This window comes from Sylvia atricapilla, chromosome 8, assembly GCF_009819655.1.
Source record: "Sylvia atricapilla isolate bSylAtr1 chromosome 8, bSylAtr1.pri, whole genome shotgun sequence".
Taxonomy (NCBI): domain Eukaryota; kingdom Metazoa; phylum Chordata; class Aves; order Passeriformes; family Sylviidae; genus Sylvia; species Sylvia atricapilla.
The window spans coordinates 7480595-7507264 of record NC_089147.1 but is presented as its reverse complement, the minus strand read 5'-3'; the positions used below and the strand labels follow the sequence as shown (position 1 = coordinate 7507264).

General features: G+C 37.6%; 1 protein-coding gene across 1 annotated transcript in view; it reads left to right on the top strand.

The window, feature by feature from the left end:
• ATRNL1 (attractin like 1) overlaps window positions 1-25114 on the top strand; it is a 430796-nt gene extending 405682 nt beyond the window's left edge. Inside the window, exon 29 of the mRNA XM_066323527.1 lies at window positions 24230-25114. Within this exon, the coding sequence (XP_066179624.1) occupies window positions 24230-24354 (125 nt within the window). The 3' untranslated portion in view covers window positions 24355-25114. The remainder of the gene's footprint in view (window positions 1-24229) is intronic.
• The last annotated feature ends 1556 nt before the right edge of the window (window positions 25115-26670 follow it).

Genomic DNA, 26670 nt, shown 5'->3' with positions numbered 1-26670 from the left:
ATGCTCATGGGCATGTGGTGTGACTCTTGGGGTGTGCAGGGCCAGGAGCTGGGCTCACTGATCCTTGTGTTTCCCTTCCAACTCAGCTTATCTGTGGTTCTTGAATGAGCTATGGATTCCCAGCACAGCAAAACACACCAAAAGCCTGTGATGCCTTAAACCAGGGAAGCTGTGAGTGAGCATCTCTTTGCACCCAAGGTGGCTTTAAGGAAACTGGTTTCAAAGTCCAGCTTTTTCTGATAAAAAAGAGAAGCAGAAGTTCTGAGCCTGCTTACTTTTGAGGAGCCAGGACAAAGTAAGCAGAGCCCCGGTACCTAAAGCACACCATGAGATAGTTTGACAGGTTTTATTCAGAGAAGACATTATTTAGCTGAAAACCACAACTGTGAGTGAGATTGAAAACCAAGAGAAACACGAAGGCTATTTTTCAATGATGATCAAATGGACCAGTATTGCTGAGTAATTCAGTTTTGGTGGAATTTGATTCCTCTGTGCTGTGATGTCTGCAAGGCAGCGCCTGTTTCCGGCGCTCCAGCTGGGTTATTTGTTAGAATGTTTGCTATTTTGTGGAGGGTTTTTTTTCTGGTGCTGGGAAGCCTTAATCATGGGTCAAGCCTGTATTGTTTTAGGCACCAAATGAACTCAGAACAAAGAGGCAGTTCTGCTGCCATAGGGTTTATAATCTAAGTAGAAAACAAGAGACAACAGATGGATCTAGACAGACGGGGGAGCATAAGGAAACAATGTGACAGCATTGGGCAGCCAAAAAGTCAGTGTTCAAGGGAGAGCAGCAGGCCAGCTATGAGTTTTCTATAAGCAGCATATCAAAGACAGGATCTGAAATGAGATAATTAAGGCAGCTTTGCAGATGGCTGTAGGGAACTCTTAAGAATGAGGCAGTTTGGTGGAGAAGGGCTTTGGAAGTAAAGACAAATATTTTTGTGCTTTAGGGCATAGAAAGTGGGAAATAAAGCAGGAAACATTCAGATAGTGGTGATATCACTAAAAATATTAGAGAAGTACATGGGGGTTTTTGGAGCAGCATTCTGAATAGGTAGGAGTGAGCTGAAGCTGCGTGCCTTTGATCTACTTTATAAGTGAGGAAGAACGGGAAGAATGCTCCTTCCTCTCATCCTCACTGAAGGATTTCTCCCCCATTGTATCAGCAGGCACTTCTTGGCCATGGAGAATTTGATGAGATTCACTTCTGTGCATACAAAATATTTTCTTTGGGCATAGAGGCTAAAAAACACTTCCAAACTCCCAGATTTCAAAGACTACTGAAACAAAAGCCTGGATTTGGAAGTCAAATTTTTTTTTTTCTCAAACAGACCAGAAAAATAATCATAAGACCATGTTTGATTATACTGGACAGTTGGTAAACAACTTGACAGCAGTTTCATCTTATGGTTACATTAGCTATTATTCTATATGGCAGTTGTATTTGGCAAATTACAATTTCCCTTTGAAAATGATCCTTGGAAAATAATACATGGCATTTTAAATTGCCGTGGTCCATATATGCAAATGAATAAATGCGAGATAAATGCATACAGCTAGATGGTGTTAACTGAGTTAAAAGAGCCTTTGCTCTCGGATCTCTCATTTCAGTATTTCAGTATCCCATTGCTTTATTAATAAAGACTTCTGTATTTAAAATGAGAATTGCTTTCAAAAATATATAAGCATTGTTTGCTCTCAATTTCTGTGCAGTTCATAAAGAAGATAAGAGCACTGAGTATCTCTTTACAGAATGAAATCCCTCCATATGGCACCCTTCTCCCATTAAGATGTATAATATGAACCCAAAAAGCATCTTTTAAAATAGTTTTAAAGCTGAAATGGGATTTTAGTTTAGCTTAATTTGTGAATTGCCAGAAGCAAGAATTATCCTTAATTCTGTCTGTATAAGGCTGCTCCCACAGCTGCTCTTAAGCAATTCTATATCAAAATAACCAGGAGCTGTCTCACATTCATCCAGAAGTTAGGTTTCTGATCTGAATTAATCTAAGTTTCCTTGCGTGTCAACAGAAAGAATGAAGCACTTGGACAGGACATCTTGTCCTGTTCTATTACATGAGTTTGAAATAAAATTATCTCTTACATCTCACTCTTGAGGTATATCTGTTCCTCTTCTACAGAGGGAGCCTAGGTGATTAGCTTAGTCTCCTCACCACACTCTAGGCAGCTGGAGTTGGAGGAGATTAAAAACAACCTTTGAAACTGAACTGAACTGCCTTTTATTTCAGGCTGTCAAATGTAGCAGGGTGCTGCAGGTCACAGACATATCTCTGCTCAGCAAGCCAGGGGAGGATGAGAGTGTGTGCAGAGCCAGGGCAGAATAGCTGAATCAGTTAACCTGGCAGGTTCAGCTCCAAGGCTGTCCAGGGTAGCAGTGACCACGAGCTGTAACAGGAAATCATGTGAGAAACTCTGTCTGGTGTGAGGTAACCCCAATGTCGTGTATTGAGTGCTGTGTAAATAATTAATAGTCTCACACACTGTGATTCTGACATAGAGAAGAGGCTTTATTTAAAAGAGCAGTGGTTTTTTTTTTTTTCCATGACTCTTCTTGTATCAACCTCTTTGCTTCATCTGTGAGGTCCTCACCTGAGTACCCAAAGCATCTCCTGTGCTGGAGGTTGCTGCTGACTCTGCAGCCTGGCAGCATCTATTGTGCTGCAAAGATCAGATCTGGGAAATGCAGACTGAGAACTTGCAGGAGTCTTTCTTCAGCTGTAACATACTTAATTCTTAGAGCTACTTGCCAGATGCAGATACATTTGATTGAGTGCAGCCACCATGATTCTGTCTCACCTGCTTTCAGCCATAATCTGCTTTATAACTTTCTCTGTTAAAAGTTCTGGTAGCCCTGCTGTTTGAAAGACTTTTTATAGAGTTCTCAGAGCCTGTAAAAGGAGCCTTTTCCATAAATCATAATTTTTAAAGTGCTACTTCGAGTGATTTGACATTTTTTGAAAAGTAAGATAAAAGTTTATGTACTTGGAAATTATGTCCCTAAGAAGTATGCACTTTATATTTTATTTATTTTGATAGCTTATGTTATGATACATTTGATAGATCCTGAAAGACACTGACAGTTTTAAAGATATGGCCAATAAACTTTCGTTAGTGGGGAAAATGTGCCCCATAATGATCAGATGCCTTTGTCTATGCAAAGACATTGTATCAGCCTTGTGACATTTCTGCTTTTTCAAAATTTTTGTTGTGTGTTTTTGACCAGTGTCACCTAATTCCAGCGAAGGAATATTTGACAGACAGTGGAAGGAAGGTCAAAAGGCTTTTGGGGTACAAATTCTCTGGGATTATAATCCTTAAAAGAAAACAGGTGAAAGACAGCAATGATACATTTTCTTATCAAAGTTTAGTCCATACATATGTGTATATATAATTCCAATACCAACATACTGTAAGTAATGTCACTTGGACTAGCATAATTTACTAGCCAGGCAGAAAGAGAACCAGAACCCCAGATAGCCAAATTTTGGATTAACTCATTGCACGTGGAAGAGACTATTCATTAACACCAGCTGAAGATATGACACACAGCACTTCTGAAGACTTCAACATTTGATTTCAAAATAAAATATGTTTCCTCATATTCAAACCAATTTGGAGAGCAGTGTGGAAATTCATTGAGTCGAAAATACGAATTAATCAGTAATGCTATTTAAAATAGTATCAGTGAATGGACTTTTAAGCTAGAAAAAATTGAATTGCAATTAGCAGGTGGAAAAGTTTAAACAGATGTATTAAGTTTCTGGCAGCCTTCAACCAGTTTGATTGGTGGATTACAAGGTGAGAGCAAGCCCAACACAAAAATCTTGTGCATGTACTGAGGTGCAGTACAAGCAGAACTGCAGTGTAGAGATAAGAGACTACTTAAACTCCTGCCAAGTAGTTCTGCTGGTTTTGTTCTATTTACACTGATCCTGCAGTCAGCACACGCAAGGATTTCTCTTTGTCTTGTGAAGGACCAATAATTCTGAAATTTCATAAGGGTAATACTGTGATTTTTACTGAGGCAGGAACCCCTTCACTTGTACAAGCAGTTTTTACTGTCATTGTTTCACAGAATGATATAAAGTACTTGTTTACAGGCATATTTTTAAACTGAGGAGAGATTTGGCTGTTTTATAGCTGTAAAAATCTTTGCAGTTCTGTCAGAGCATGTCTGCGTGTGCAATGCCTCACTAACATCTTTCCTCATCCATTCTGTATCACAAATATCTCTCCTCCCCTTCCTACCAAATGTCAGAATGTATTTTCTCTGTTTCTATCCCCTTGAGAATAAAAACAATAGCAAACTTGAAACTTTTGTCTGAGGGTATAATTTAATTACATTTAATAGTAATATTTTGAATAAATTTTTCCTACAACACTTTTTGATTTTTAACACCTTTTCTAGGCATCTTGCTCTGAAAGAAAGCTTTAATACCAACCCAGTGGAAAATTGCTGCCATATAGATAAGAATTACTGAATTTATTTTTTCCTGAGATGGTGGATAATGGTCCATGGTGAATTTATGGTCTGCCACAGTGTGCAGTCAAGAAGCATCTCGTTTTGGTCATGAAAGGAACCCTCTATGAATCTGTGAGTTTAAGGCAGGCAGCCATGGGAACCTTGTCCTTTGCAAAGACTTCCACTTGGAAAACGCCTTGGCAGAGGAGTTGCCTTGGTGCAGTCCTGCCGTGAGAGGGACATTTCTGAGCTCTGGGCAGAGATCATTTCTGAATGACATAAGGTTTGGTCTCCCCTGCTACTGCCCCCAACAAGGTTTCTCCTGGGCAATCCGTGAATTGACTATTTGCATTTACCTCTATCCTTTAACAATGGATTATGATAGATGCCTGTTATTTGTAGAGAAATCACCCTTTTTCCTTCTGTTTGGGTGTACTTTCACAGTGATTTCTGCTTCTAGTTTATTCATGCTCTGAAATAAAGTGTGGCAAAACTGTATATGTGAAATTATTCCAATGCTAAAAGTTGAAGTGTTTATAGTTGGTAAAACTTAGTAAACTGTATAATTAAAACAATTATTTAATCAAAAAATGCTTTCTTAAACTGCTTTGCAATTAGTGCTATTGAAATAGTTCTATTATTTTCCATGCACTTAATTTCTGTTTTGGTCTTTCCAAAGCGCATTTTTTTGTAGAAGGCAAAACAGCTTTACATCTATAATTATAGTTTAAACAATTTGGGGTGTGCATGATCAGATTAAAAGACTAAAGTAAACCTTACCATAATGGGACCAAAGCACAGGAGAATATACTGTGGTGGATATATCTGTTTAAGGTTATGAGCCTGTAGGTTTGTTTACAATATTTCCTAGTTTCAGAGATATTGTGTCACTGTATATTCCCAGAGAGCTGAAAAAAGGATTTCCCACTGCTTGCACATACTTTGCAAGTGTTTGCTGAGTAGCACCGGGCTGGTTTATATATTGTAGCAGTAATGGATCCCTGGTTATGGGTTTGTTTGGAATATTGATTTCCCGTCAGTCAGATTTTATAAAAAGCTTCACATCCGTGTTGCACATCTCTGGTCTGGATGTTACAGGTATTAGCCTCAGATTGTGAAAGAGATTTGCAAAGAGAATGTTTCGTGTGCATGGTTGCATTAAGGCTGATGGAAAATCGGTTTGAAGCAATGCGTGCTCTGTTGGAGAGCCTTTCTGCACTTGTGGTGTTTAGTGTCCTGAAACCTGTGGGCGCGTCTTTTGTGGAAGACAACTATGGGGAAAGAAAAAAAAAAAAACGTGAAGCTCCTAAGAGTGTTCCTAGATGCTTCTATTAAGGGTTAGAACTGTCCCTATTGACAGGATGAGTCTCTGTAAAGTTCTAGTCCAGACACCTGATTAGAAATTGAAATGTGCAGCGGGTGCATTGATGTGAGGATAGGCATGTGTGTGGATACCTTAGGAAAACTTGGCAATATGAGGAATATTTTGGAAATCAAGAGAGAAAAGTCTGAGAGATAGGAAATCAGCAAGGGACCTGTCCTTTCCTTCAGTGCTGAAAACCCAATTCCCTTCTGTGTTTGGTGTGGCAAGTTGGGGGTGGTGGGACAGCACCAGTTCCTCTCAAAGCTCCCTGTTCAAGGGTGGAAATGGAGCTCACCTGGGGAGGGCTCCATAGGGCACTGAGCCTGGTGTGGATGTTCTCTGGATCTGTCATGTCCCTCCCAGGGAAGACTAGGAACCATCTAACAGGAATAAGTGGAGACAGCAGAAGTTGTGCACCAAAGTCCAGTGATCCTTCTGTACCAGAGACAGCAGAACCACAAAGAGGAGGCCTTGTACGTCCATAATTCACAATTCACTGCAAAGCTTCAAAATGTAATCAGGAGAGATTAGTCATGCAGAAAACATCTAAAGCATAATTTCATTATGGCAGTGAGAACCACAGTGTCCGACTGTGTGTTCACTGTCTGGTTCCTGTGCAGGCTTTGTGCACTCCTGGCATGAGAACAGCAGAACACTGCTTTTTTCACAGCACAGCACTCAGTGAGGTAAGGGATCTCAGAAGGGCTGCAGTCCTGCAGGTTTTTTTCTTTTAAACAAGAATTACAACTGGTTTATTTTTTACACTTTTTGATTTATTTAAGCTTTTCACAATTATTTTAAATCTAGGAAGACCTATTGTAGGCAATACATCCTCTGCTTCCTTTGACTCTGTCTTTTGTTCATACTTAAGTTTCAATCATTGGGTTTGTCCCTATTAAGGGACAAGGTTCATCAGGCCTCAGTACACACAGCTTTCATCACAACACAAGGAGTATTACAAAATGTTGCAGTGGGAACACGCAGCTGAATTTCTTCAAAGTTTTTATTCCTGAATTTCAAGTAGAGGATGATCTGAAAAAAATATTATATTTACAGCTTAATTTCAGATGGGGCTTGTGTTGGTTCTTTACAGATAAGAAATGCAAAATACATAAATGATTTGATTTCTGTTTTGTTTTTCTCATCTGGAAGCATGTTTCATTTGCTAAAAATATTTACTGGACAGTGAAGAAATCCATATTTTCAGATAATTTGTTTTCGTAATTGCTCACACCTATGTGTGCTGCTTCCAGTTACTTTCTATCATGTTGGTTTTTCTGGCAAACTTCATTGTCTTTCCAGGTTGTCTGCTTTATTCCTAATTTTCACAGAGTTTAGGATGTGAATTGCTAATTTACTTACTCCAGTGATTTATCACAGTTCCTTTAGGCTCCTGTCCTTTAGGTTTTCTGAGTTCAGGCTTTAGACATGTGTGTTAAACCTGTCTTGCTGAAAGGATCAGAGACTTTTTAGCTAATGATCTTTCCTTCCTCAGAACTTGTAAAGTGTAACCAAATCCTTTCCTCTTCCCTGAGTATTAAGTGGAGAGCCTTTCTGAAGCCATTGCTTTGATTTTGGTATATCCCACATTGTTGTCCCAGACATGTGACTTCATATTTTGTTCCAGTGGCAAAGCAGCTGGTTAGAAAATGAAAATTTAAGAGGTTATTTTTTCCTATGGGTGCCATCCTCACCACTGCTGACTGTTCTGTTGTGCCTACCCCTGTCACTGCCACATTTTCTCATAAATAGCAAGATTGAAATATGGGACGTCTAAAAGACCTGTTCAATAACAATTCCTGTGACAGCTTTAGGTTTACTTTGTCCTTCTTTAATCTCTTTTATAGTAGTCTCATCAAATCCAAACATTCCATGTAATCTGTGCATATTATTTTAAATGTGTTATTAATGTAATCACTCCTATCCTTTCTTAACACTTCTGTCAAAGGGCAGTTTAGCCCACCTGGATCTTTGATTCCTCTTTGGACAGGCCTCTCTACTGATTTTTCACATTTTGACAGGAGCCCTTCCACATTTGGATGTCTCAGCTAAGTGCCTGAAGTCTGGTGGGATGAATTTGAGTTCTTCATCCCCATCACAAAAACCCAATCTACCTTGATCTGATGGATTTCTCTCATTTAAGCAATCCGTAATGTACTTCTCTCAATCTTCACATCTTAATGTTCTCTCCCTACCTTTCCTACTTCCATCTCTGCAATTTATCTCATCTCAGTCTATTCCCCTGTTCCCCCATACACAGCTGAGCTCCACCACTGCCCCTTTCTTCCGTGCTCTTTTTGCTTCCTCTATCCCTGCTGTGCCCATTTCATCTCTTGTTCCCTTGAATATTTTGTTTTTCCATTGAGATAAGGCATATTCTTGTGTTTTCAGAGTCCTGTAAAAATCGATATATCTGCATATATTTTTTCTTAATTATCACCTTGCCATTTCAAATTATATTACGTCTAATTCTACTGTGGTGTTGTTGAGTTTATTTCAATTTAAGTAATGCTGTAGAGCAGTATGTTGGGCAGAAAGCTTTGTACTGTAATTGGGTAACAAATTATTATTTTCTTCTCATGTTCAGTGAACTGGTTTTGCAGATCTTTCAGCTCAATTCATTATGATCAGATGGAGGAGCATTTGTTTCAATAAGATTTTAATCTCTAGGACTATCTTTTGCATCAGTGACTTTTCATTGTTAATTGCTTTCTTGTCCCCCATTAAGGTGTTCCTGCAACTGCTTCATCCAAACTAAGCTCCCTTTCCACACACACACAATTTGAAAAGACTCTCTTCAACTTTTTAGGTAAAATAACCATTGTTGCTTTCTTAATCTATCATTATGGCTTTTGTGTATTATCCTCCCTTGATAATGACAGAATCTGTACAAAATCACCTCTGCAAGGAATTCTAGAAATGTCCTGAATTTCTCCCCACATACATCAGAATGTAAGAAATCATTTTATTATTTCATAGCACCAATTAAGATCACCAGGGCACCTAGTATGTGCTGGATGTTTGTGAGTGAATTATCATTAATATTAATGATTTGAGAGGCTGTGCAGTGACTGAAGTACACCCCTGATGTCTCAGAGTCATTGTACCAAGAAGGTTTTCTTTAATAAAAGTTCTCTGAACCTGTTGCTACTTTAAATCCTGTAAAGGGCATAGAAAAGAAAGACTTCAAACTACAATTTTAAATATGTAAAGAAAAAATTTACATGCTGAAATAACAAAATCAGGAGATGAGTTCAAGTGGTTCTCTCCCTTTTCAAAAATCAATTGCTTGTGAATTTATTATTTTAACACAGCTGACAGAACATACAGAAGGAATTCAGTAATGAAAAGCATTTGGGGGTTTGACAGGTCTTGGCTGAAATGAAGTCCTTTGAGACCAGAACTTGGAGGCAGAGGTGAAAGAAAAAATTGGTTTACCTGAAGATCTCTGTATATGGAATCTAAATTTTCAAAGGAGACTGCCTGCCAGCATCAGGGCTTACCTTTTGACACATCCAACCTGAAATCTATCAAAATCCGGAAACTCCCTGACTTTTCATTGTAACATCTGTACATGTCACTTTCTACACAAAACTTTGCACATGTACTGAAAGTTCCCTGGAAATTTTGTGCTAATTCAGGTAATTGAATTTTGCAGCTTACTCATGTATTAGTTTCCAAAATAATTCAGCCCAGTTGTCTCTGTCAAAAAAGCCCCAACCACTCCAAACAAATTGATCAATGCAGTCTTAATGCTCCATGGATCTATGAAGCATTTATACTGACAGTTTTTAATATCAAGAAGTACCTTTTTTACTTGTGTTAGAACTGTGAGGCCAGTGTAGACAGGAGTAAAGTAGATGGTGCTCTTTCTTACACTCACAAAGGGCTGCTTGGTGATAGCTGTGGAACAGGGTGTCACAAATATCACCTGGAGCCTCTGAACTACACAGCATAGCTGAGAGCTGGTAGGGATTTGCAGAACTTGAAAATTCTTAGCTTAGCCCATTGCTTAGCCCATTATAAAAATGCTATCATTGCTTAGCCCATTATTGCATAAAAGAAAGGTCCAGCTAAATTTTCATGTTCGGCCTGAATTTAAAAGTCTGTGGGTTAAGGAGGTCTGAGAGTCTGTTTCTGTTCCCATGAACATTCAAGTGCAGTGCAGAGGTGTTTGTGTTGCAAGCTCTGTGGTGCAGTGCTCACACATTACACACAAGGCAGTGGAGCTGTGTCCCTGGTGGAGGTTTCAAGGAGGTGTCTGAGTAAAAGGAACAGCAATTACACCCCAAAAAGAAAATTAAAACCATCATGCTCTTCTGAAGAGCCATTCTATCCATGCATGCTGTAATACCTGACAGACATAGAGCACATTTCTCTGTGATTTTAAATATTATTCTGAAGTGCATCTAACCTAGCAATTGAAATCTGTGCAGGAAAGTTGGCTGTGCTCTAGGAACTTTTGCCCAGAACTCAGAGCATGCACAGAGTAATACCATTTAAAAGTAATCCTTCTGGGAGTCATGCTCATATATATCTTTGGATACCAGATTACTAGTTTTATATTTATTTGCATGTTCTGTATCTACTGTCTGAAAAATTCAGCCCTGTGTTCTCAGGGCACTGAAGGCAGAGCCAAGCCCTGAAGCTCTCAGAGCTGAGTCACTTCAGATGGCACAGTGATGCACCATATTCATCCTGAGCTGTGCAAACCAGGAGATATTGCTTGCATTTGAAAATATTGGCAACAAAGTGTGTTAACTGTCATGTGCCCACTGGAATGCTCTGTGCTAGCCTTTGAAAACATAAAATGTAAGAAAAATATGATAATATGAAAAAATCCGTAACCTCCTGTCAGACATTGCAATTGCTTGAGTGCTCAGCAGGAGTTAAGATGGATAAAAAGTACAAGGTATAAACCATTGCAATGAGTAGCAGATGAGCTGCATTCAAGACTAATAGATTCTTCATGAAAATGCTGTGACATTTATTTTCTATATTAAAAATTCAAATGCAAGTGTTTAGTATGTCTCATACATACCAGCTCTTTCTGTAATTCTGGGACTGGCACAGTTTTGCCTTTAGTCATTTGGGTATTGCTTTTCCATCCACTTTGATCACATTGTGCTTCTGGAATATTCCCACCAGTTATCCCAAGAACTGTGATAACTGAATCTTGTTTCATCTGTCCTAGAAACTAAAATATCATGAAGGAGAATCTCAAATAAGACTGTAGAGGAGGAAACCACCACTCCCCCCTAAATGTTTATTAGCACCTTTAATATAAATATTTGTATTAATGAGAATCTAACCAACCATGTCAAAAAATTATGGCATAAATATATGTATAATAAACATGCAGTATCTTTTCTTTCCTACACAAAGGAAAGCATTTATCATTCTAGTAACACAAGGGACAGAAAACAATGCCAATTCACAAACAAAACCTTCCATGATTTAATGTTGTTGTTTTGTCCCCTTAGATCCTAGAATGATAAATATTGTTCCTCCTTTTGTCAGCATCAGAAGCACTTTCATATGTGGAATAAAGGCTCATTCATTATAATCATACTGGGTTTTTTCCAGGTTGCTTTTTCCAATCTGGTTCCGAATACATCATGCCAGTTACACTGTGCCAAGTTCCTTGTGGTTATTCCAAAGCTCCACGGGTACCTGTGATGCTACCAGTTTGATTTTTGTTTATGACTGGGCTTTTTTATCATTTCTGTTCTCAAGGTTTTAGAGTCCTCACTGTGTCTGGGACTTCATTACACTGAGAGGTGTGAAAACATGTGCCTGATCTAGCCTGGGCATGCAGGTCAAGTGTCCATGGGGTGTGATCCTCTGGGAAGCCACAGGCAAAGTCTGTTTGGTCTCTTGGGATTTTGCACAAAGGAGGAGGGAGCCCATGGACAGCCCCTTGGAGGGAATGGCCCTTCCTTTGAACACTTTCAAGTATTTTCTGTGCTATTTGCTCTTGAGAAGAAGCTGTGAGGGGTCATTGCCTGTTTGTTCAGAGCACAGGAGTCATTCCAGGTGAAATGTCTGTAGCTCCATCCTCATCCTCATCCAGCCAGCCAACAACAACCCATTCTGGTTTTGTCGTGTTGCAGTATCTCAATAACTCAGAACATACCTTGATTCCAACATGTGTTTTTTTTGCAAATCGTGTCAGCGCTCTAAATAGACTTACATTGTTTTCAGACAGAAATACACAAAGGTTAAGCACATTATCTTTTAAGGAGAGCTGTTGGCTATGGTGTGATGCCACCCCATCTCTCATTCAGTGGTGGCTTTAGAAAACACAGTCATTGCACTAAACCCAGGCAAACTATCTAATTACTATATTAGCATGTATTAGTTAATTTGTGTGTAGCACTTTGGAGATAACAAGCTCAATATTTTAATACAGTTTCTCTTCCCTGGACGCATCTCTTGTCTTCATTTTTAAACCACTATGAAAAGGTCACTAAACATTGATTTTGTAAATGAAAGCTCTAAAATAGGACTTGAAAGAGCTAATGCTTGGAGGGAGGAAAAAAAGTGTGAAAATTCAACTTGTTTAAGTCAGACCATGGATTTTTGGGGCTCAGATTTCTCCTACCAAGCTTTAGATCTCTTAACAGTCTCAGAAATTCCACAGCTCACTCTGGAGGCTGGTTGTTTCTGCAAGAGGCTCCTGGCCTTACTTCCCTCCCTTTGAAACCATCCCAGTGGGTCTGCAGAGGATTTAAACCCCACTGCCCTGACCTTGGTGGATATTTAGCAGCTCCATGCACAGCTTCCCTGGCACAAAGGATAGCTGTATCCTTGAGGCCACCTCAGCAAGGAATGTAAATATTCTTAAAACACGAATGGGACTCAAATAATGAAATAAGGCTGGCTGCTTTTAGATTGTTCACAATCTACTTCATTGCCCTTAAAGAAATTATTAGGTCATAGTTCAAATGGGAATATCTATTTTTATGTCTCTTTGCAAATAATCGGTGTCTGTATCTTTCTTAGAAAAGAATTGCCCACTAAAATGAGAAGTCATGAGAAGGACAAATAATATAAATTATTTTTAGGATGTTTGCAACTTTTTAAACTACCATACCACTTCTTACACCAGTACAATGCAAAGAGATGAAAGAAAGTAGAGAGGAATTAGAGTAGTCTTAGTAGCTAACATCAGATTCACAAAGAGAATTCCTGATTATTGGAAGTCTATATACTAAATACTTTGCAAAGGCAGTTAAATGGTGTGCTGACTGAAACTCAACAGAAAAAAAAGCAGCAAAAATAAGAATGGAAAATGAAGAGCTGTTTGGAAGGAAGGCATTGGAAAGTAGTGTAGGAAAAAGCCAGAAATCCTATATATTCCTCTTGGTGTATGGTCCAGACCAGACAGAACAAACAAAAATCAACTCACAGGGTCACACATCTGGACACAAACCTTACATAGGTTTTTGTGAATCCCTCTTGAGTCTGGCTCTTCCCCTTTTGGGGGATAGTACCTTGCAATTCTGAACTTCACACATTGTCAAGTCCCGTTCCCACCACAGCTTTTGTTTTCCTCTCACCTTTTAAGATAGATGTCATAAAATGTGGTGAAAAAATTTTAGAAAAAAGGTGGTTTGCCACTGATTACCTGCTATTTTCATTCTGTGCACCCAAAATTGCAGCAAACTTTTAGTGAACTAATGCTAAGCACGAACCATGATTTTCATTGTCACCTTTTTTCCCTATTCTTTATGAAAATCAATATTTTCTTATGGCTTCTTCAGAGTCTCGAGTGTATGGTGTCTAATGGTATAGCTTTATAGCTTTATATTACACCTTTATAACTTAGGATAATTATTTATAGTTGCAAATCATACTGCAGCAGGCTGTAGGAAACAGAATGGTGTGTTGCACAGCAAAGGGAGAGCAGATTCATGGTTTATTATATTATTATGTTATAGATGGCACTTCAGGGGCCACAGAAGAAAGTTTCTCAAATTGTGGCTGTTCTCAGAAGCTGGGAAGTACAAAACAGATTTCATTCAAAACACCCTTGGATCATTATCACTGTATATGTCGTCATTAAAGTCTAATTGAAATACAGAAAATCAGGAAATGAGAGAACCAAAGCTAAGTTTTTCACATGTGATCAAAAAGCATATGGGAAAAAATAGAAGGGGTAAAAAGGTCACCAGTTAAATAGCAAATAGAAGCCTCAATGCAATTTCTGCTTTTAAAAAACAGATGGGAGATTTAACACAATTGCAGTGAGGGAGTTCTAATGTCCTGCTGAAGGTTTGTTTCTCCTTCATCACATAGTAAAAGCTTTTTTGAAAGTGTTTAAATGAAAATCACATCCTGGTAATACAAAGACAGCATGATGCTTAGTACAGCACTGCCATTTTTGATGAAAATATTGGGAACAATGCACAGAATTGCTGTGAATTTTGCCTGTTCTGACATTGGAAAACTCCAAGCTCTGTGTATCTCGTACCACTTCTTCTTGTCCATAGTTTCATTTCAGCCATTTCTTACACGAATCTTGATGAGAATGGGCTGCTGCAGTAACTCCTTAGTGTAAGAACGTGCATTTTTGTTGGGTACATCTTCAGGGAGCTGGCATTGTTGGGAAATGGAATTTGTGAGACTTTCTTGACTGTATCTTTCACTTGGTTGTGCCTTTTTGTTCCATATCCATTGAGTGGCATGAGTCCTGTTCAACAGGGCTGAGTTAGAGATCTTATTTTGTTGTATGAAGAGGAAGTGTGCAAATGAGGCTGAGATTTATGGCAGATCCCAAGAGGAATATTTCATAGCTCCTGTATCTCTGAAGGGTGCTGATCCTGAAAGGGTAAATGTGGAATCTGAGTTTGGTGAATCCTCCTCATTTTTTTCCGCAGGCGTTTAGAGGAATGTTTTAAATGGCTAAAGTTATAGCTTGGTAATTTTTTTGCAAGAATTGTTGGGGGTTTGGTGTTGCTGGTTGGGTTATTTTCAAAAAAAATTATTGGTTTAATGGGTGAATGAGACAATGAGTGCTACCTGTTGGCTTGTGAGTACACACAGAGGTAGGTGGCAAGCTGTGACTGCGGACTATCAGTTCTCCAGTTCTTCCTCTCCAAACTAGGACACATGCCTAGGACATAGAATACATTTACAGTGATATGCAGCCGTTGTTTTACTATCAGTTTCAGGCATTTGCTGTATCTGAATGTGTCACACAAGCAGAAACAATGCTCTTCTACTATCATTTTACTGATATTTATCTGTACTGACTGCTCAGGATTAAGTAACTGTACGTAATGAAGTGTTTAAAATGGAAACCTATTTCCCTACAGTTTGACAAGTCTAGATGTGGAATTTTGCCTGTTATAGTCAGAACATGGTGTTTTCAATGTAAAATAGAAGATTCGGTGAAGAATTAATGAGTAGCTGTGTAGCTCACTTGTCTGTACTGGAGTCCCATACAGAATTACTCTCTTTCAGTGCAGACCATAATTGTGGTAGAGATATTTGTACAAAATCTCTGGGGGTTAAAATGGTTTTTTATGGTGTGAGATTTTCAGCCTGTTACCAAGCTTTACTACTGAAATTACTAAAAATCAATTTTCTATGTAAGCTGATGCTAGATTTGCTGATGGAGCCACTCAAATATGGACAGCAGGGAATTTGTGATTTTATTTTTCTTTATTTTCGTTTTTCATTGCCCTCAGGCATTAACAGTACTGAATACCCTTGGTAGAGATCCTGAGGACCCTGAAGTTGTCACTTCAGTGATATTCAAAATATGGTTCAAAATTCTCAGCACACTTTCTGTCCCATTGACTTTATTCTGTGTTACCCTTCCAAGATCGATTTTTTTGTCAGAGTGACTCCTGGCTATGTAGCTGGGGATGATCTAAATGTCTAATTGGACATCAGCAGAATACTGAAAAACTGGCATTGCTATTTGGCTAGAACCAAATTAGTGTCAAAACAGTGGTTAGAGTGATGATATATTGCACCAGTGTGTTAGAAATGGAAAGTAAGTCCAGTACTTGGTAAACCTTCGAAAGCAAAACTTTAAAATGAGAATTCTGTATGGAAAAAGATTGCAGATATCATGCCTACTGCTGATTAAACTGTAATCCTATTGAATTTCTGGTGAACTACAATAGGATCTGATTTACATGAACCTATTCAATACTTTCTGGTTTAATACAGAAATATAGAAAATCAGGAAATAAGAGAACCAAAGCTAAGGTTTTCACATGTGATCAAAAAGCATATAGGAAAAAATAGACAGGGAAAAGGTTGGCAGTTAAATAGAAAATAGAAACCTCAATTTTTGAATAAATAGCAAATAGAAGCCTCAATAGAAGCCTAAAATTTTTGACAAGGGAAAAAAAAAAACCTGGCACCTGCAACATAAAGGATGCAAGAGAGAGAAAAAGGATGTTAGAGGATTATTGTTCTAATCTTCTTCCTTAAATGTAAATGGTAATGTAAGTAGTATTGTTTTATCTCCAGCATGGGCAGAATTGGCCCCTTTTGGGCCCTTAAACCTATTGTCTTTAAGGTGGTGTGTTTTGTCTTGAGGAGGAGAGTAGTAAAGCTGCAGATCTGACAGTATATGTTATCACCCAGATGGAACATTAGGGAGGTATTCATAAAAACTGAATTTCACCTGGCGAGGTTTATCACCCCAGATTTCCTCTACAGACAGAATGAGATCTGCTTTAAATCAGCCCCTGCCAGAAAGGCCCCTCTGGAGGGAAGCAAACCCCAGACTACTGCTGCCTTTTCTCCTGAGTATTCTCCTGATTGCTCAGTTGTGTTCCAACCTGCTCTGTTTCCCAGATACTCGCACACGGATATTCACACACACACACACAGATATTCTGATTACTGAATTGCATGAAATATAATTCAGCCCTGTAATAATGGCCAATCACACTCTGTTTATATGGATGATAAATCTCTGTCCCACAGGTGTTCATCCCTCTCATGATGTATAGTGAAGCTTTAGCTTTCATCACAGTGGTTAAAGCATCCAATTGCATGAATGGGTTTTGGTAAAAAGCTTTTAAAATGTTGTAACTCAAGCTCAGAATTTTTTACAGCTTTCATATCTTCATTTTGCTCTGATTTGCATCCATGGTCCAAGTAAAAAGCAAGTTTGCTGAAGATGGAGACAAAGAGTAAAATAATGCTGTACAGGCAACCTGGAGCACGTCAGGCTGGAGGAGACTTTTGCAATCCAGACATGTCTAATTACTATAGAGGAGTTCATAAACTAACCCCACCTGGGCCATAACTGTGATACTGACTTCTGAAAAAAAAAAAAAAAAATTATGATTTTGTTTGTATTAAACCAGTTATGGTTAAAAGTAAGTGAAAATAGAGCTTCTTCAGTACTCCAAGTAGACTTTTTTCTCTTCTACAGAAATAAGTTTACAAGACCAAATTAGATTCTGGCATGATTAATGCATCTCACCCAATTCTTGTGGAGTAACAAATTAGTTTATAGTGATTTTCTTGAAAACAAATTAAACGGCTGCACAGCATCATAAGAATAGAGATGTTTTCCATAACATATGGATAAATGATTCAATGGAAGTGAGATGTAATCAAACTGAAAATGTAATCCAAATGTTTCAAATATTACTGTCCATTGTAGAAAAACATGTAATTACTTGCATTTTAATGCATGGTGTGTAATATACAGTGGCAGAGCAGCAAGGAATTAATCTGCATGAGATTTGCACATGTTCTAAGTAGATTGCTCCTTTTTAGGTGTTTTTGTTATCATTCCATTAAAAACAATATGACATGGTGAAATCACCATTGCTGGAGGTGTTCAAAAGGTGTGTGTATGTGGCACTCAGGGACAAGTTTTATTGGTGGACTTTGCAGTCTTAACTTAATGGTTGGACCCCCATGATCTTGAGGGTCTTCTCCAGCCTAAACAAGTTAATGGTTCTATGGTTCTTCTTGTGTTCCAGGAGGGCTTGGGTTGAGAAAAGAGGGAAAAGCTTCCTGTAATCAATATGAGATTGCCCCATTCCATTGCTGTAGTGTCTCCAGCTCCCCACTTGGGTCCATTTCAGGTCACTGTTTGAGGAATCCTGGAGTGCATTGTCAACTTCCCCTTGTTCCATATCCAGAGAGGCCAAATGAGCCGTGCTCTCTCCTAGTCACTGGCAGGCTGGATGGTTGAAAGGCACCAGATGTTTTACAGACCTGGATTTCAGACCAAACTATGGATATCTCACTCTGAAAGGGAAGGATAACTGCCTTAAAAAAAAAAAAAAAAAAAGAAAAAAGAAATCACTACTGGCCCCATGGAGTACAAATATTTCACACAAATATGTAGGGCCGTTTCCTTTTCACAGTGAGAAAATTTGGGAAAGGATGAACATTTCTTCGAAGAGCCTTTATTGTATAGTCTGGATTTCCCACAACTGACAGCAGGTAATTTATAAGTCTATTCTGGGAATAAGAATTCCTTAGTCCCTTATAGATAGCCCTTATTGCTAAATAGCAAAGGTGTAATAAAAAGGAGCATGACATCGTCTCTCTACTAGTGTGTGGCTATTTAATTCCACACTATCGTTATTTAGTTTATTATTGTTATGGTTTAAGCTCTGTCTCGTATTTTACTTATTTAATTAAGTTATATGCAAAAGAAAAGGAAAACATACCTCCTGGCCTCTTGGCTGTCTTCCCATCTTGCAAAAATTATCACTAAAAAAAATGATGGGGTTACTTGCCCAAAGTAATTTCCTAGTTCGTTTAGTTTGTTTAATATATCTTTCCAAAAGTAAGAGCGGTGTCAACTTAAAATACACATTCATGCACCAAACAGGAAGAGAAGCCCATAAAAAGACTGTGAATTTGAGGTGCTGTCAGCTTGTCCTTTTAAAAAAAAATCTAATTAAAAAAAAAAAAAAAGGAAAAAAAGAAAAAAAACCCACCAAAAAACCCCAAACACATTCAATATGACAGGCTCTGAAGACACTTATTGTTCTTGGCAGATGCTTATGATTATTTTTCTCTGTGACTAAGTCTGCGATCTCTGGATACTGTCTAGGCACACCTGCCAAACCAGGAAACTCAGATACACATGAAGGATTTGACTCTTTTCTGACTTGGAAATGAACTTAAGTCTCTTGTGTTCTTCTAGCCATATACAGTCTTGAACTTCAGATGACTCTTAATTTTCCTCCTGGAAAGTACTCAAGTATCAGGTTTGTACTTGCTTAGGAGGGGGCTCTGTGCATCACATTTTTAAATACCAAACTTTGTTCTGGTTCTGTTTTATGTTCCTTTTGGGTATCTCCCAACAAGACTTGATCCATATCAGGGCAGTATGCAGCACAAAGAACAGGCTGGCCTTTCAGCCATGGAAATTAAGCCTGAGCTGGTCTGCTTAGACACAGGTTAGTTGGGAACACAGGAACAACTAGAAAATCGTGAAACTATTGCTAAACAACTAAATTGAATATGACTATTTCTAGCACAGTATCTCATGGAAAGCAAGAGAATTTTTTTCCAAGGGTACTCAGAAACACTGCCTAATAACAAACAATCTTCTAGTGACTTCTCGAATGTTATGTTCCCCCACAACTATAGACATTATAATGAACATATCTCTTTCTGTGAAGAGTGTGTGCATTCCATAAACGTTATGGTGAATGGGATCTGTTTCTTCAAATTAAGAAGTAGGTAATACAAAACTTCATTATTAACTGGGGGGATTGTATATCATTCATGTGTGTGTATATGAATAGAATTATTATATAATAGCATATTTATTTTATATTATTACGTAATTTTTGTATCTATATGCGTATACCATTAATTCACATATGATATACATTGTGTGCTTATCAAAAACTATTTTTTATAGACTTGAAATATTGAAAAATGGCAGAACTCATTCAAATTCCCTACATTATAACTGATCATTTTGTTGATGAACATGGAATTGCCTTCACTGGCTTTACCATGTGCTCTGGTGACTTTCATGAGGCACCACACTGATTTTCATCACTTGGTGTATCTTCAAACAGCTCAGATCCATTTCTATAGATTTCCATGGGCAGTAAGTCTTCCACAATGGCAATATTTTGAGTTAGAGATCCTTTATGATAAAAGGAGCCTGTCCACTATGAGGAGGGGATGTACAGTCATGGCAGTCTTTAAAGGATCGACAGGTGGAAGGAACATAAAAACTTGTGGGCACTGAAGGGTGAAGCTGCGACTTTAATAATGTAGTGCTTACCCACTCTTTTCTATTTAAGTCTCTCTGTATGGCAGCTGGCATTTTATTTTCATTCCTTAATGTTGCCTTAAACAATGACTATAATTTTGGTTAAAATGCCAAACAAAGCTAATTGATCTACCTGACTTGTAGTAATTTTATTGTCTTCAGCTTTCTGAATGTTCTGATTCTGCATAACAATGACGTGTAGAAATTTAATCAAATGAAGACATCTATCCAAATGTTATGTCTGAATAATGCATATTTAAATTGGAAGGCAACATTTCCAGTTACCTGCTCAAGCACAAATCTGAGGTCATTCTTTGTTCCCTTACTTTTAACAAAAGAGATAGTAAGAATTCCATGCATTTCTCATTAAAATGAACAATAGACGAGGAAAAAAGGGTTTTAAATATGCACACCATCATGTAAGACTAATTTTTTCAATGTAGGGATTTTTTTCTACTTTTAGAGATAGTGTAGCCTTACATCAGTTCAAATGTAGTTGTATACAATCAGAGGAAAAATGTTTAAACATCCCAGCATGGGTATTTCCATTTAAATCTGATTACAGTGAAATAAAACTGTAGCTATTAAAGGTTTAGAAGAACTACAAATACAAGCAGTAAAAGAAGACAGTTAGTAAATGAGGTAGTAAAACATTTCAGCAGGGCAAAAGTTTATAGCACTCAGCCTTCCTGTAGCAGACTGTGCTATTCACCACAGACCCGTGCACTGTTCCCTGAACTGCACTTAAACCTGCAATTAACCTTTCACGCCTAATGAAGCTGTTTTGCTGCAAAATTAAAATATATAGTGCTGCCTGTTTTTACAGAGGCTGGGAGGAGAGCATCTCAGAATGAATGACTTTTTCAGATGCTCTTGTTTGAATGCAGGATTAAGGGGCTGTTTGTATATAAGCTGTGAATGCACTCTTCAAGGTAATCTCATTTGATTTGCTGTATTTTATCCCTCTACTTATTAACAGCTTTGCACTATTGTAAAAAAAAAAAAAAAAAAAAAAAAAAAGGAAAAAATTCACACTCCAGTAATTTTATGATTAGAGGCTTCCTGAAAATAAACTGTTACCATTTAACTTCCATTAGGAAAGACAATAGTTCTGCTAAAGATAACCAAGTTCATATTGCTTCCTCTGGTGTTTTCCTCATTGTGGGTGCAATTATCTCTTACAAAAATATGCTTTCCACTTACAAATTGACTGGGCTCACTTCTTAATAAGTTATACATAGATATCCTTAAAACAAGCTAAAGGTTGTTTGAGCTGCATAGAACTAGGTCTGGTGATTTCTAGAACATTTGGTAAAAAAACCAACTAAATTTAAAAATAGGGTTGGTTCCACAACTAAGATTGAATTTCCCGAAATCGGAGGTGACCTGTTGAGTCTCCATGTGGGATCTTTACTGATTTCACTGTTCCTTTCTGCCATGCTGCTCAGGAATCAGAAGCAACCATGTACTGATTTGGAAAATATTAGTTTGAATGTTAGGTAGGATATTTAAACAGCAGCATTCAGAGAAACCAGGTAAATGTAATAACTTAGGAGTTGAGGTAACACATTTAGAGCACTGTACAAATTACAGTTCCAGCTTCAATCACTGTAAATGTATTCACGTTTGTTATTTAGATAAAAAACCCTGTAAAATCAAAGGGATTTTTTTTAATGAATATTTAAGCCACAGCATTTCCTTCTGTTTTATTTTGATGTAAATTCTTCTTGCTTGAAGTGTCTGTGCACAAGCTTCACTTGGTAAATGAAATTCCTTTAGACTGCCAGTCTGAAATAATGAATTGTTCCCCCAGTTAATTGTATTGCTTTGATAACAAGGAACTATGCCGGGTGTAGAGAACATAATAAATGAATTTCATCAGATGATTTGTATGGCATTTTGACAAATGATCTTCTGTAGTGACCTGATTTTAATGGTATTCTATCAACATGTCAGTACATCCCAGTCTGCACTGCTAGACCTAAGGATTCTTTTTTGTTAGTTCTATTAAGTGAGGTTAGCTTAATACATCCAAATATATTTTACAATAGCTTATTAAATTAAAAAATCTGTTTGCTAATAATGCTCCCTCTGTTTAGCATAGTCCCTAAGCCTAGCTGTTGAAGATGGGATGCCATGTAAGCAATCATCAAAATGTTATTTAGGTTTTATCCCTGAATTTGCTAACACCAGATACTGCTTAAACTTGAAAAGTGCCTCAAAGATTTCAACAATTTAATTTGTCAAAGTCCAATTTTAAGCATCACTGGCTCATGCCAGGAAATATTTGTGTGTGTGAGAAAAAACAACTTGATTAATCTTGGCTCTTACATATCCCAAAATGTATCAATGATAACTGTACTTAGTATTTTACAGTATTGTGCATTTTAAAAAAGCTGGATACACATTAATCAATTACTGCAACTTTTTTGTGACTTAAGAAATGTAATGTTACCAATGTGCAATACTATAGATTTTTCAGGATACCTGAACTGAATCTGACCATATATCTTACATTATGAAAGAATGTAGCAACACTTCTTAGTGAAAAACAATTTTTGCACAGTTTCTTAGTAGATAAGTGCTGTAATGAGGGATTGTGTGAAAAGTACTGCAAAATTGGATTCTGTGTAATAGATAAATTGAGTTTGATATTGGCTTGAGATAAGAAATAGAGGCTGCCTGTTAAACATGGTGAAAAGTATTTTTTCAAAGGTTTCCTTGGAGAGTGGTGTTATTGGATGGAGAATGAAATGTTTTGGGCAGCATGGAGAGCCAACACCATCCTTACCACATTTTGAGTATATGTAGATTTGGGTTTTATGGTTTGTTTGCAGTAGAACATATAAATGATAGGAATACTCCTAATCCATTTGATTCCAATATCACCTGTGTGAATTTAAAAGCCTAGAGCTACCATGTATTAAGTGTGTTGTTAATCACTTTAGAAGTCACTGATTTCTAGAAAGGATGCCATAGCAAGCAAATGGAAGAGTAAATTATTAAAATACGACCTTCTTAGGTCTAGAAGGGCAGTTTAATGAGGTGTGGCTGAGGTTGCTTGGTCTGTTCAGCCTGGAGGAGACTGAGGGAAGTCCTCAGTGCAGTTACAACTTCCTCATGAGGGGAAGAGCAGGGGCAGGCACTGATCTCTGCGCTGTGGTGGTCAGTGACAGGACCCAAGGGAACAGCCTGAAGCTCTGTCAGGAGAGGTTAAGTTGGATATTAGAAAAGAAATCATCATCTAGAGGGTGGTTGGCTCTGGAACAGGCTCCCCAGGGCAGTGGTCACAGCACTGACAGAGCTCAAGAAGGATGTGGACACTGCACACGGTGGGATTCTTGGTATTGTCCTGGTCAGGGCCAGAAGCAGGACTGGATGATCCTGGTGGGTTCTTTCCAGCTCAGAATATTCTGTGTTTCTGTGACTCCTAACCATACTGGTCTCTGCCCTTGGCAATACTCTGATAAGATTACAACAGGTCATGAAATATCGACAAATTAACCTGAATCCAAACCAGAAGAGTTTTGGTGAGTTGAAGACATTTAGGATTTACCCAGGCCACCATGGTTCACTACTTGTTTATGGATCTGTGCTTTCCAGAAAGATATTTTTATATCTTTTTGTGGTAAATATTAACCTCTGAATATTCACCAAATATAGAGGCATATATATATATTAAAAATTTGCAAAGGCAAATATTCAGGGGTACAATGTTGTCCTAACTGCAGTTTCTGTTTCTCTCTTATTTTATGGCTTGATGGTTTTATCAATTTCTAAATGCCATGCACATACATTTAATATGAGAAAATTCATGTCAGAAAGCTTCTGGTCCACATAACCAGGAAAATGGTCATAGAGAGAGATCATGCTAAGATCACTCAGCGAATCAATAAGAGACACAAATGGAACTCAGTTCTTATTTCCATTCTGGTGTCTCACCTGCATTTTTTGCCTTCCACTGTTTCTTCACTGTTACCAAGTAACATTTAAGAAAGTGAGAACTTTTTATCTGACTTTGAAATAAAACTGATCACTTCTGGGAAAGTGCATAAACTTGGCTTGAAAGAAACCATCACACTGCTCTGGAATTCTTCTCAGGAAAGCTGAGCACTAAATTTTATTTTTCCCTTTTTTTATCTTACAGGTCTTGCAATTGCAAGTGCTCTGATAGACATTTCACAACAGAAGCCTGCGGACTGTAAAGATAAGAGTTCAGGAGTCAGAAATCGAAAACATCACCTTTCAACACGTCAAGGAACCTGTGTCTGAGAGTCAAAAACTGCAACTGTATATTCTGTAATGTTTTCTTTTTAAATGGCTTCCATTGAAAGCTCTACTACAGCCTCAGTTTTTGTGGAGGCAAATCTATGAATGAACACATGAGGTACTGTGCTCTGTTATAGTCACACAGCCTGCTATCCCCCAAAGCAGAACAAACTTGTGGTAGGTATGAGTATGCTTGATGAGCTTTAATAAAATGAGTGGATCCTGGAATCAACAAAATACAAAATAAAATACTGAGCATTCTTAATCCTGAACATATCAGAGCAGAGAAAATCCTTGCACTGAACTAGGAAAAATTTTACTTTTTTTTTTTTTTTGTAACGTAGAAGCAAATTGTATAATTGAAAACTGAGCAAATTCCAAGAAACTAAAGGAATTTTTGGATAGCTTAGTGTAACAATGGGAATTGTACAGTCCTTTCCTTGTAATTGGTATTAAGATTTCTCTCCAGCAAGCAGGAACTAAAGAGAATAATTTGGATTTATGTGGTTTTTTTATCATTGCGCAGAAGAGTTATGCAGCTTTTGGTTTAGCAAAGGTATCCCAAGAACACCACATGTAATATTTGAAAGATAATTCTATTAAATACTACGACTTGAGCATTTATTGATTATTTTTCTTTACATTGAAAAAAACCTCATAAACATAATTTGGGCTGCAGAAGAGCAGTGGGTGGACTTTCTTTTCTGTACCTCAGAGTTTGTCCTGAATTAGGAGTATTTTACAAAGAGAGTCCTCCATGCCAGCTAAAATTAATTGAGCATGGAAAAACTGCTTTACAGTATTTTTTTCCCAAGAAGGTCTCCAAAACTGTAAATCTAAGGAGAGCTGAACATGCTGTTATTCAACCTGCTCCCTTTTCAATATTGAAATTTGCTAATTTCTATATATTGTCATGACATGTAAGCAGAAGAAATTAATCCCAGTTGGCTTTAATTGGGCTCTTGTTTTTATAATAAGGTAGGGGTATTTTTTTTCCTCACAACTGCAGAATTCCATCTCATTGTCACTTTAGCACCTGTTAAGGAATTACCCTGTACAAATAAACAAATAAATGTTTAAAAATCCAACTTGCTTCCAACATTAGTTGTCAAATCCCACAACCAGTATGGAACCTCACGCAATCAGAACTCAACAACTAAAAGCAGATGAAAGAATTTCCTTGGTGAAGGACTTTAGTCTTTTGGGGGCTCAGTAACCACAACAGATGACCTGGCACCCAGCTTTAATGATCCTTGGTCTTTTTATTTACTCAAAATTCATGAACATAGAAAAGAGCAAGAAAATGCTAAGGGGCAGGTAGCAGATGTCTCATATTCTCATTTATGCATTGCACACTGACAGAGTGTAATATGAAACCAGTAGTTTTGTACAAGCTTGTTGAAAGTATAGTTTCTCAACTCCAAATTTGCCACCATCCTAGTACAGGAGAGTGATACAGAGGTATAAATGTCTCATGTAATGATAGACTTTTTGGTAAATATGAAGATATAAAAAAGATAATTGATGTTTACTACTATATCTGTATTTTTATGTTCTTTTTATTTCAGAAAGATGATGACATTTTACTGTTTATAGTTGACTACATAGTTACTTGCATGCCATGGTGGTGCAGTAGCAGTAATAGAGCCCTGTTGTGAGTTGTGTTTATTTCCTAAAGCCATTCATACATAGAAGTACTCAGCTTAATTTGGATGAGGACTAAATGTAAAAATAATTATTAAAAAGGAACAATTGTACAGTATGTAGTTATATCTTATACAGGAGTACTAGGTTGCATCTAACCATGACTGCTCTATTGTTTTGATAAATTATGCACTTATGAATTATGGTATAATTATTTCTTATACTGGCATGATTGTTTCAGTATTTTCATATCTTAAAATAAGATTATTATCTTAAAATGATGCCATCACAATCTTGTGACTTTTATTGCCTATTCTGACCTCAGATAACCTAAAACTTCAAAAATTTGTCTTTAAAGGTTCTGTTGGGGACTTTGAACCAGTGCTACTTAGCCTAGTGAAAAATTGTCCTTTGAAAACAACCCTCCCTGCCAGTTTTAAAGTTAATCTGTTCAAGTGAATATAAACCAATGGAACTGGTTTACATGATGCATACACTTAGGAAAAGGAAAGAGCCACTTGACTGGAATATATTCCAAACTCTCTATTATCCTCAACCTAAGGATTTCACATAAGAAATATGCAGTGTGTGTTTAGTGAATGGACTGGGAACCCCATCCACAGAAAGACCATCCAGTCCTGTAGGAAAGTTTTGACTGTGCTCACTTGTACAGGA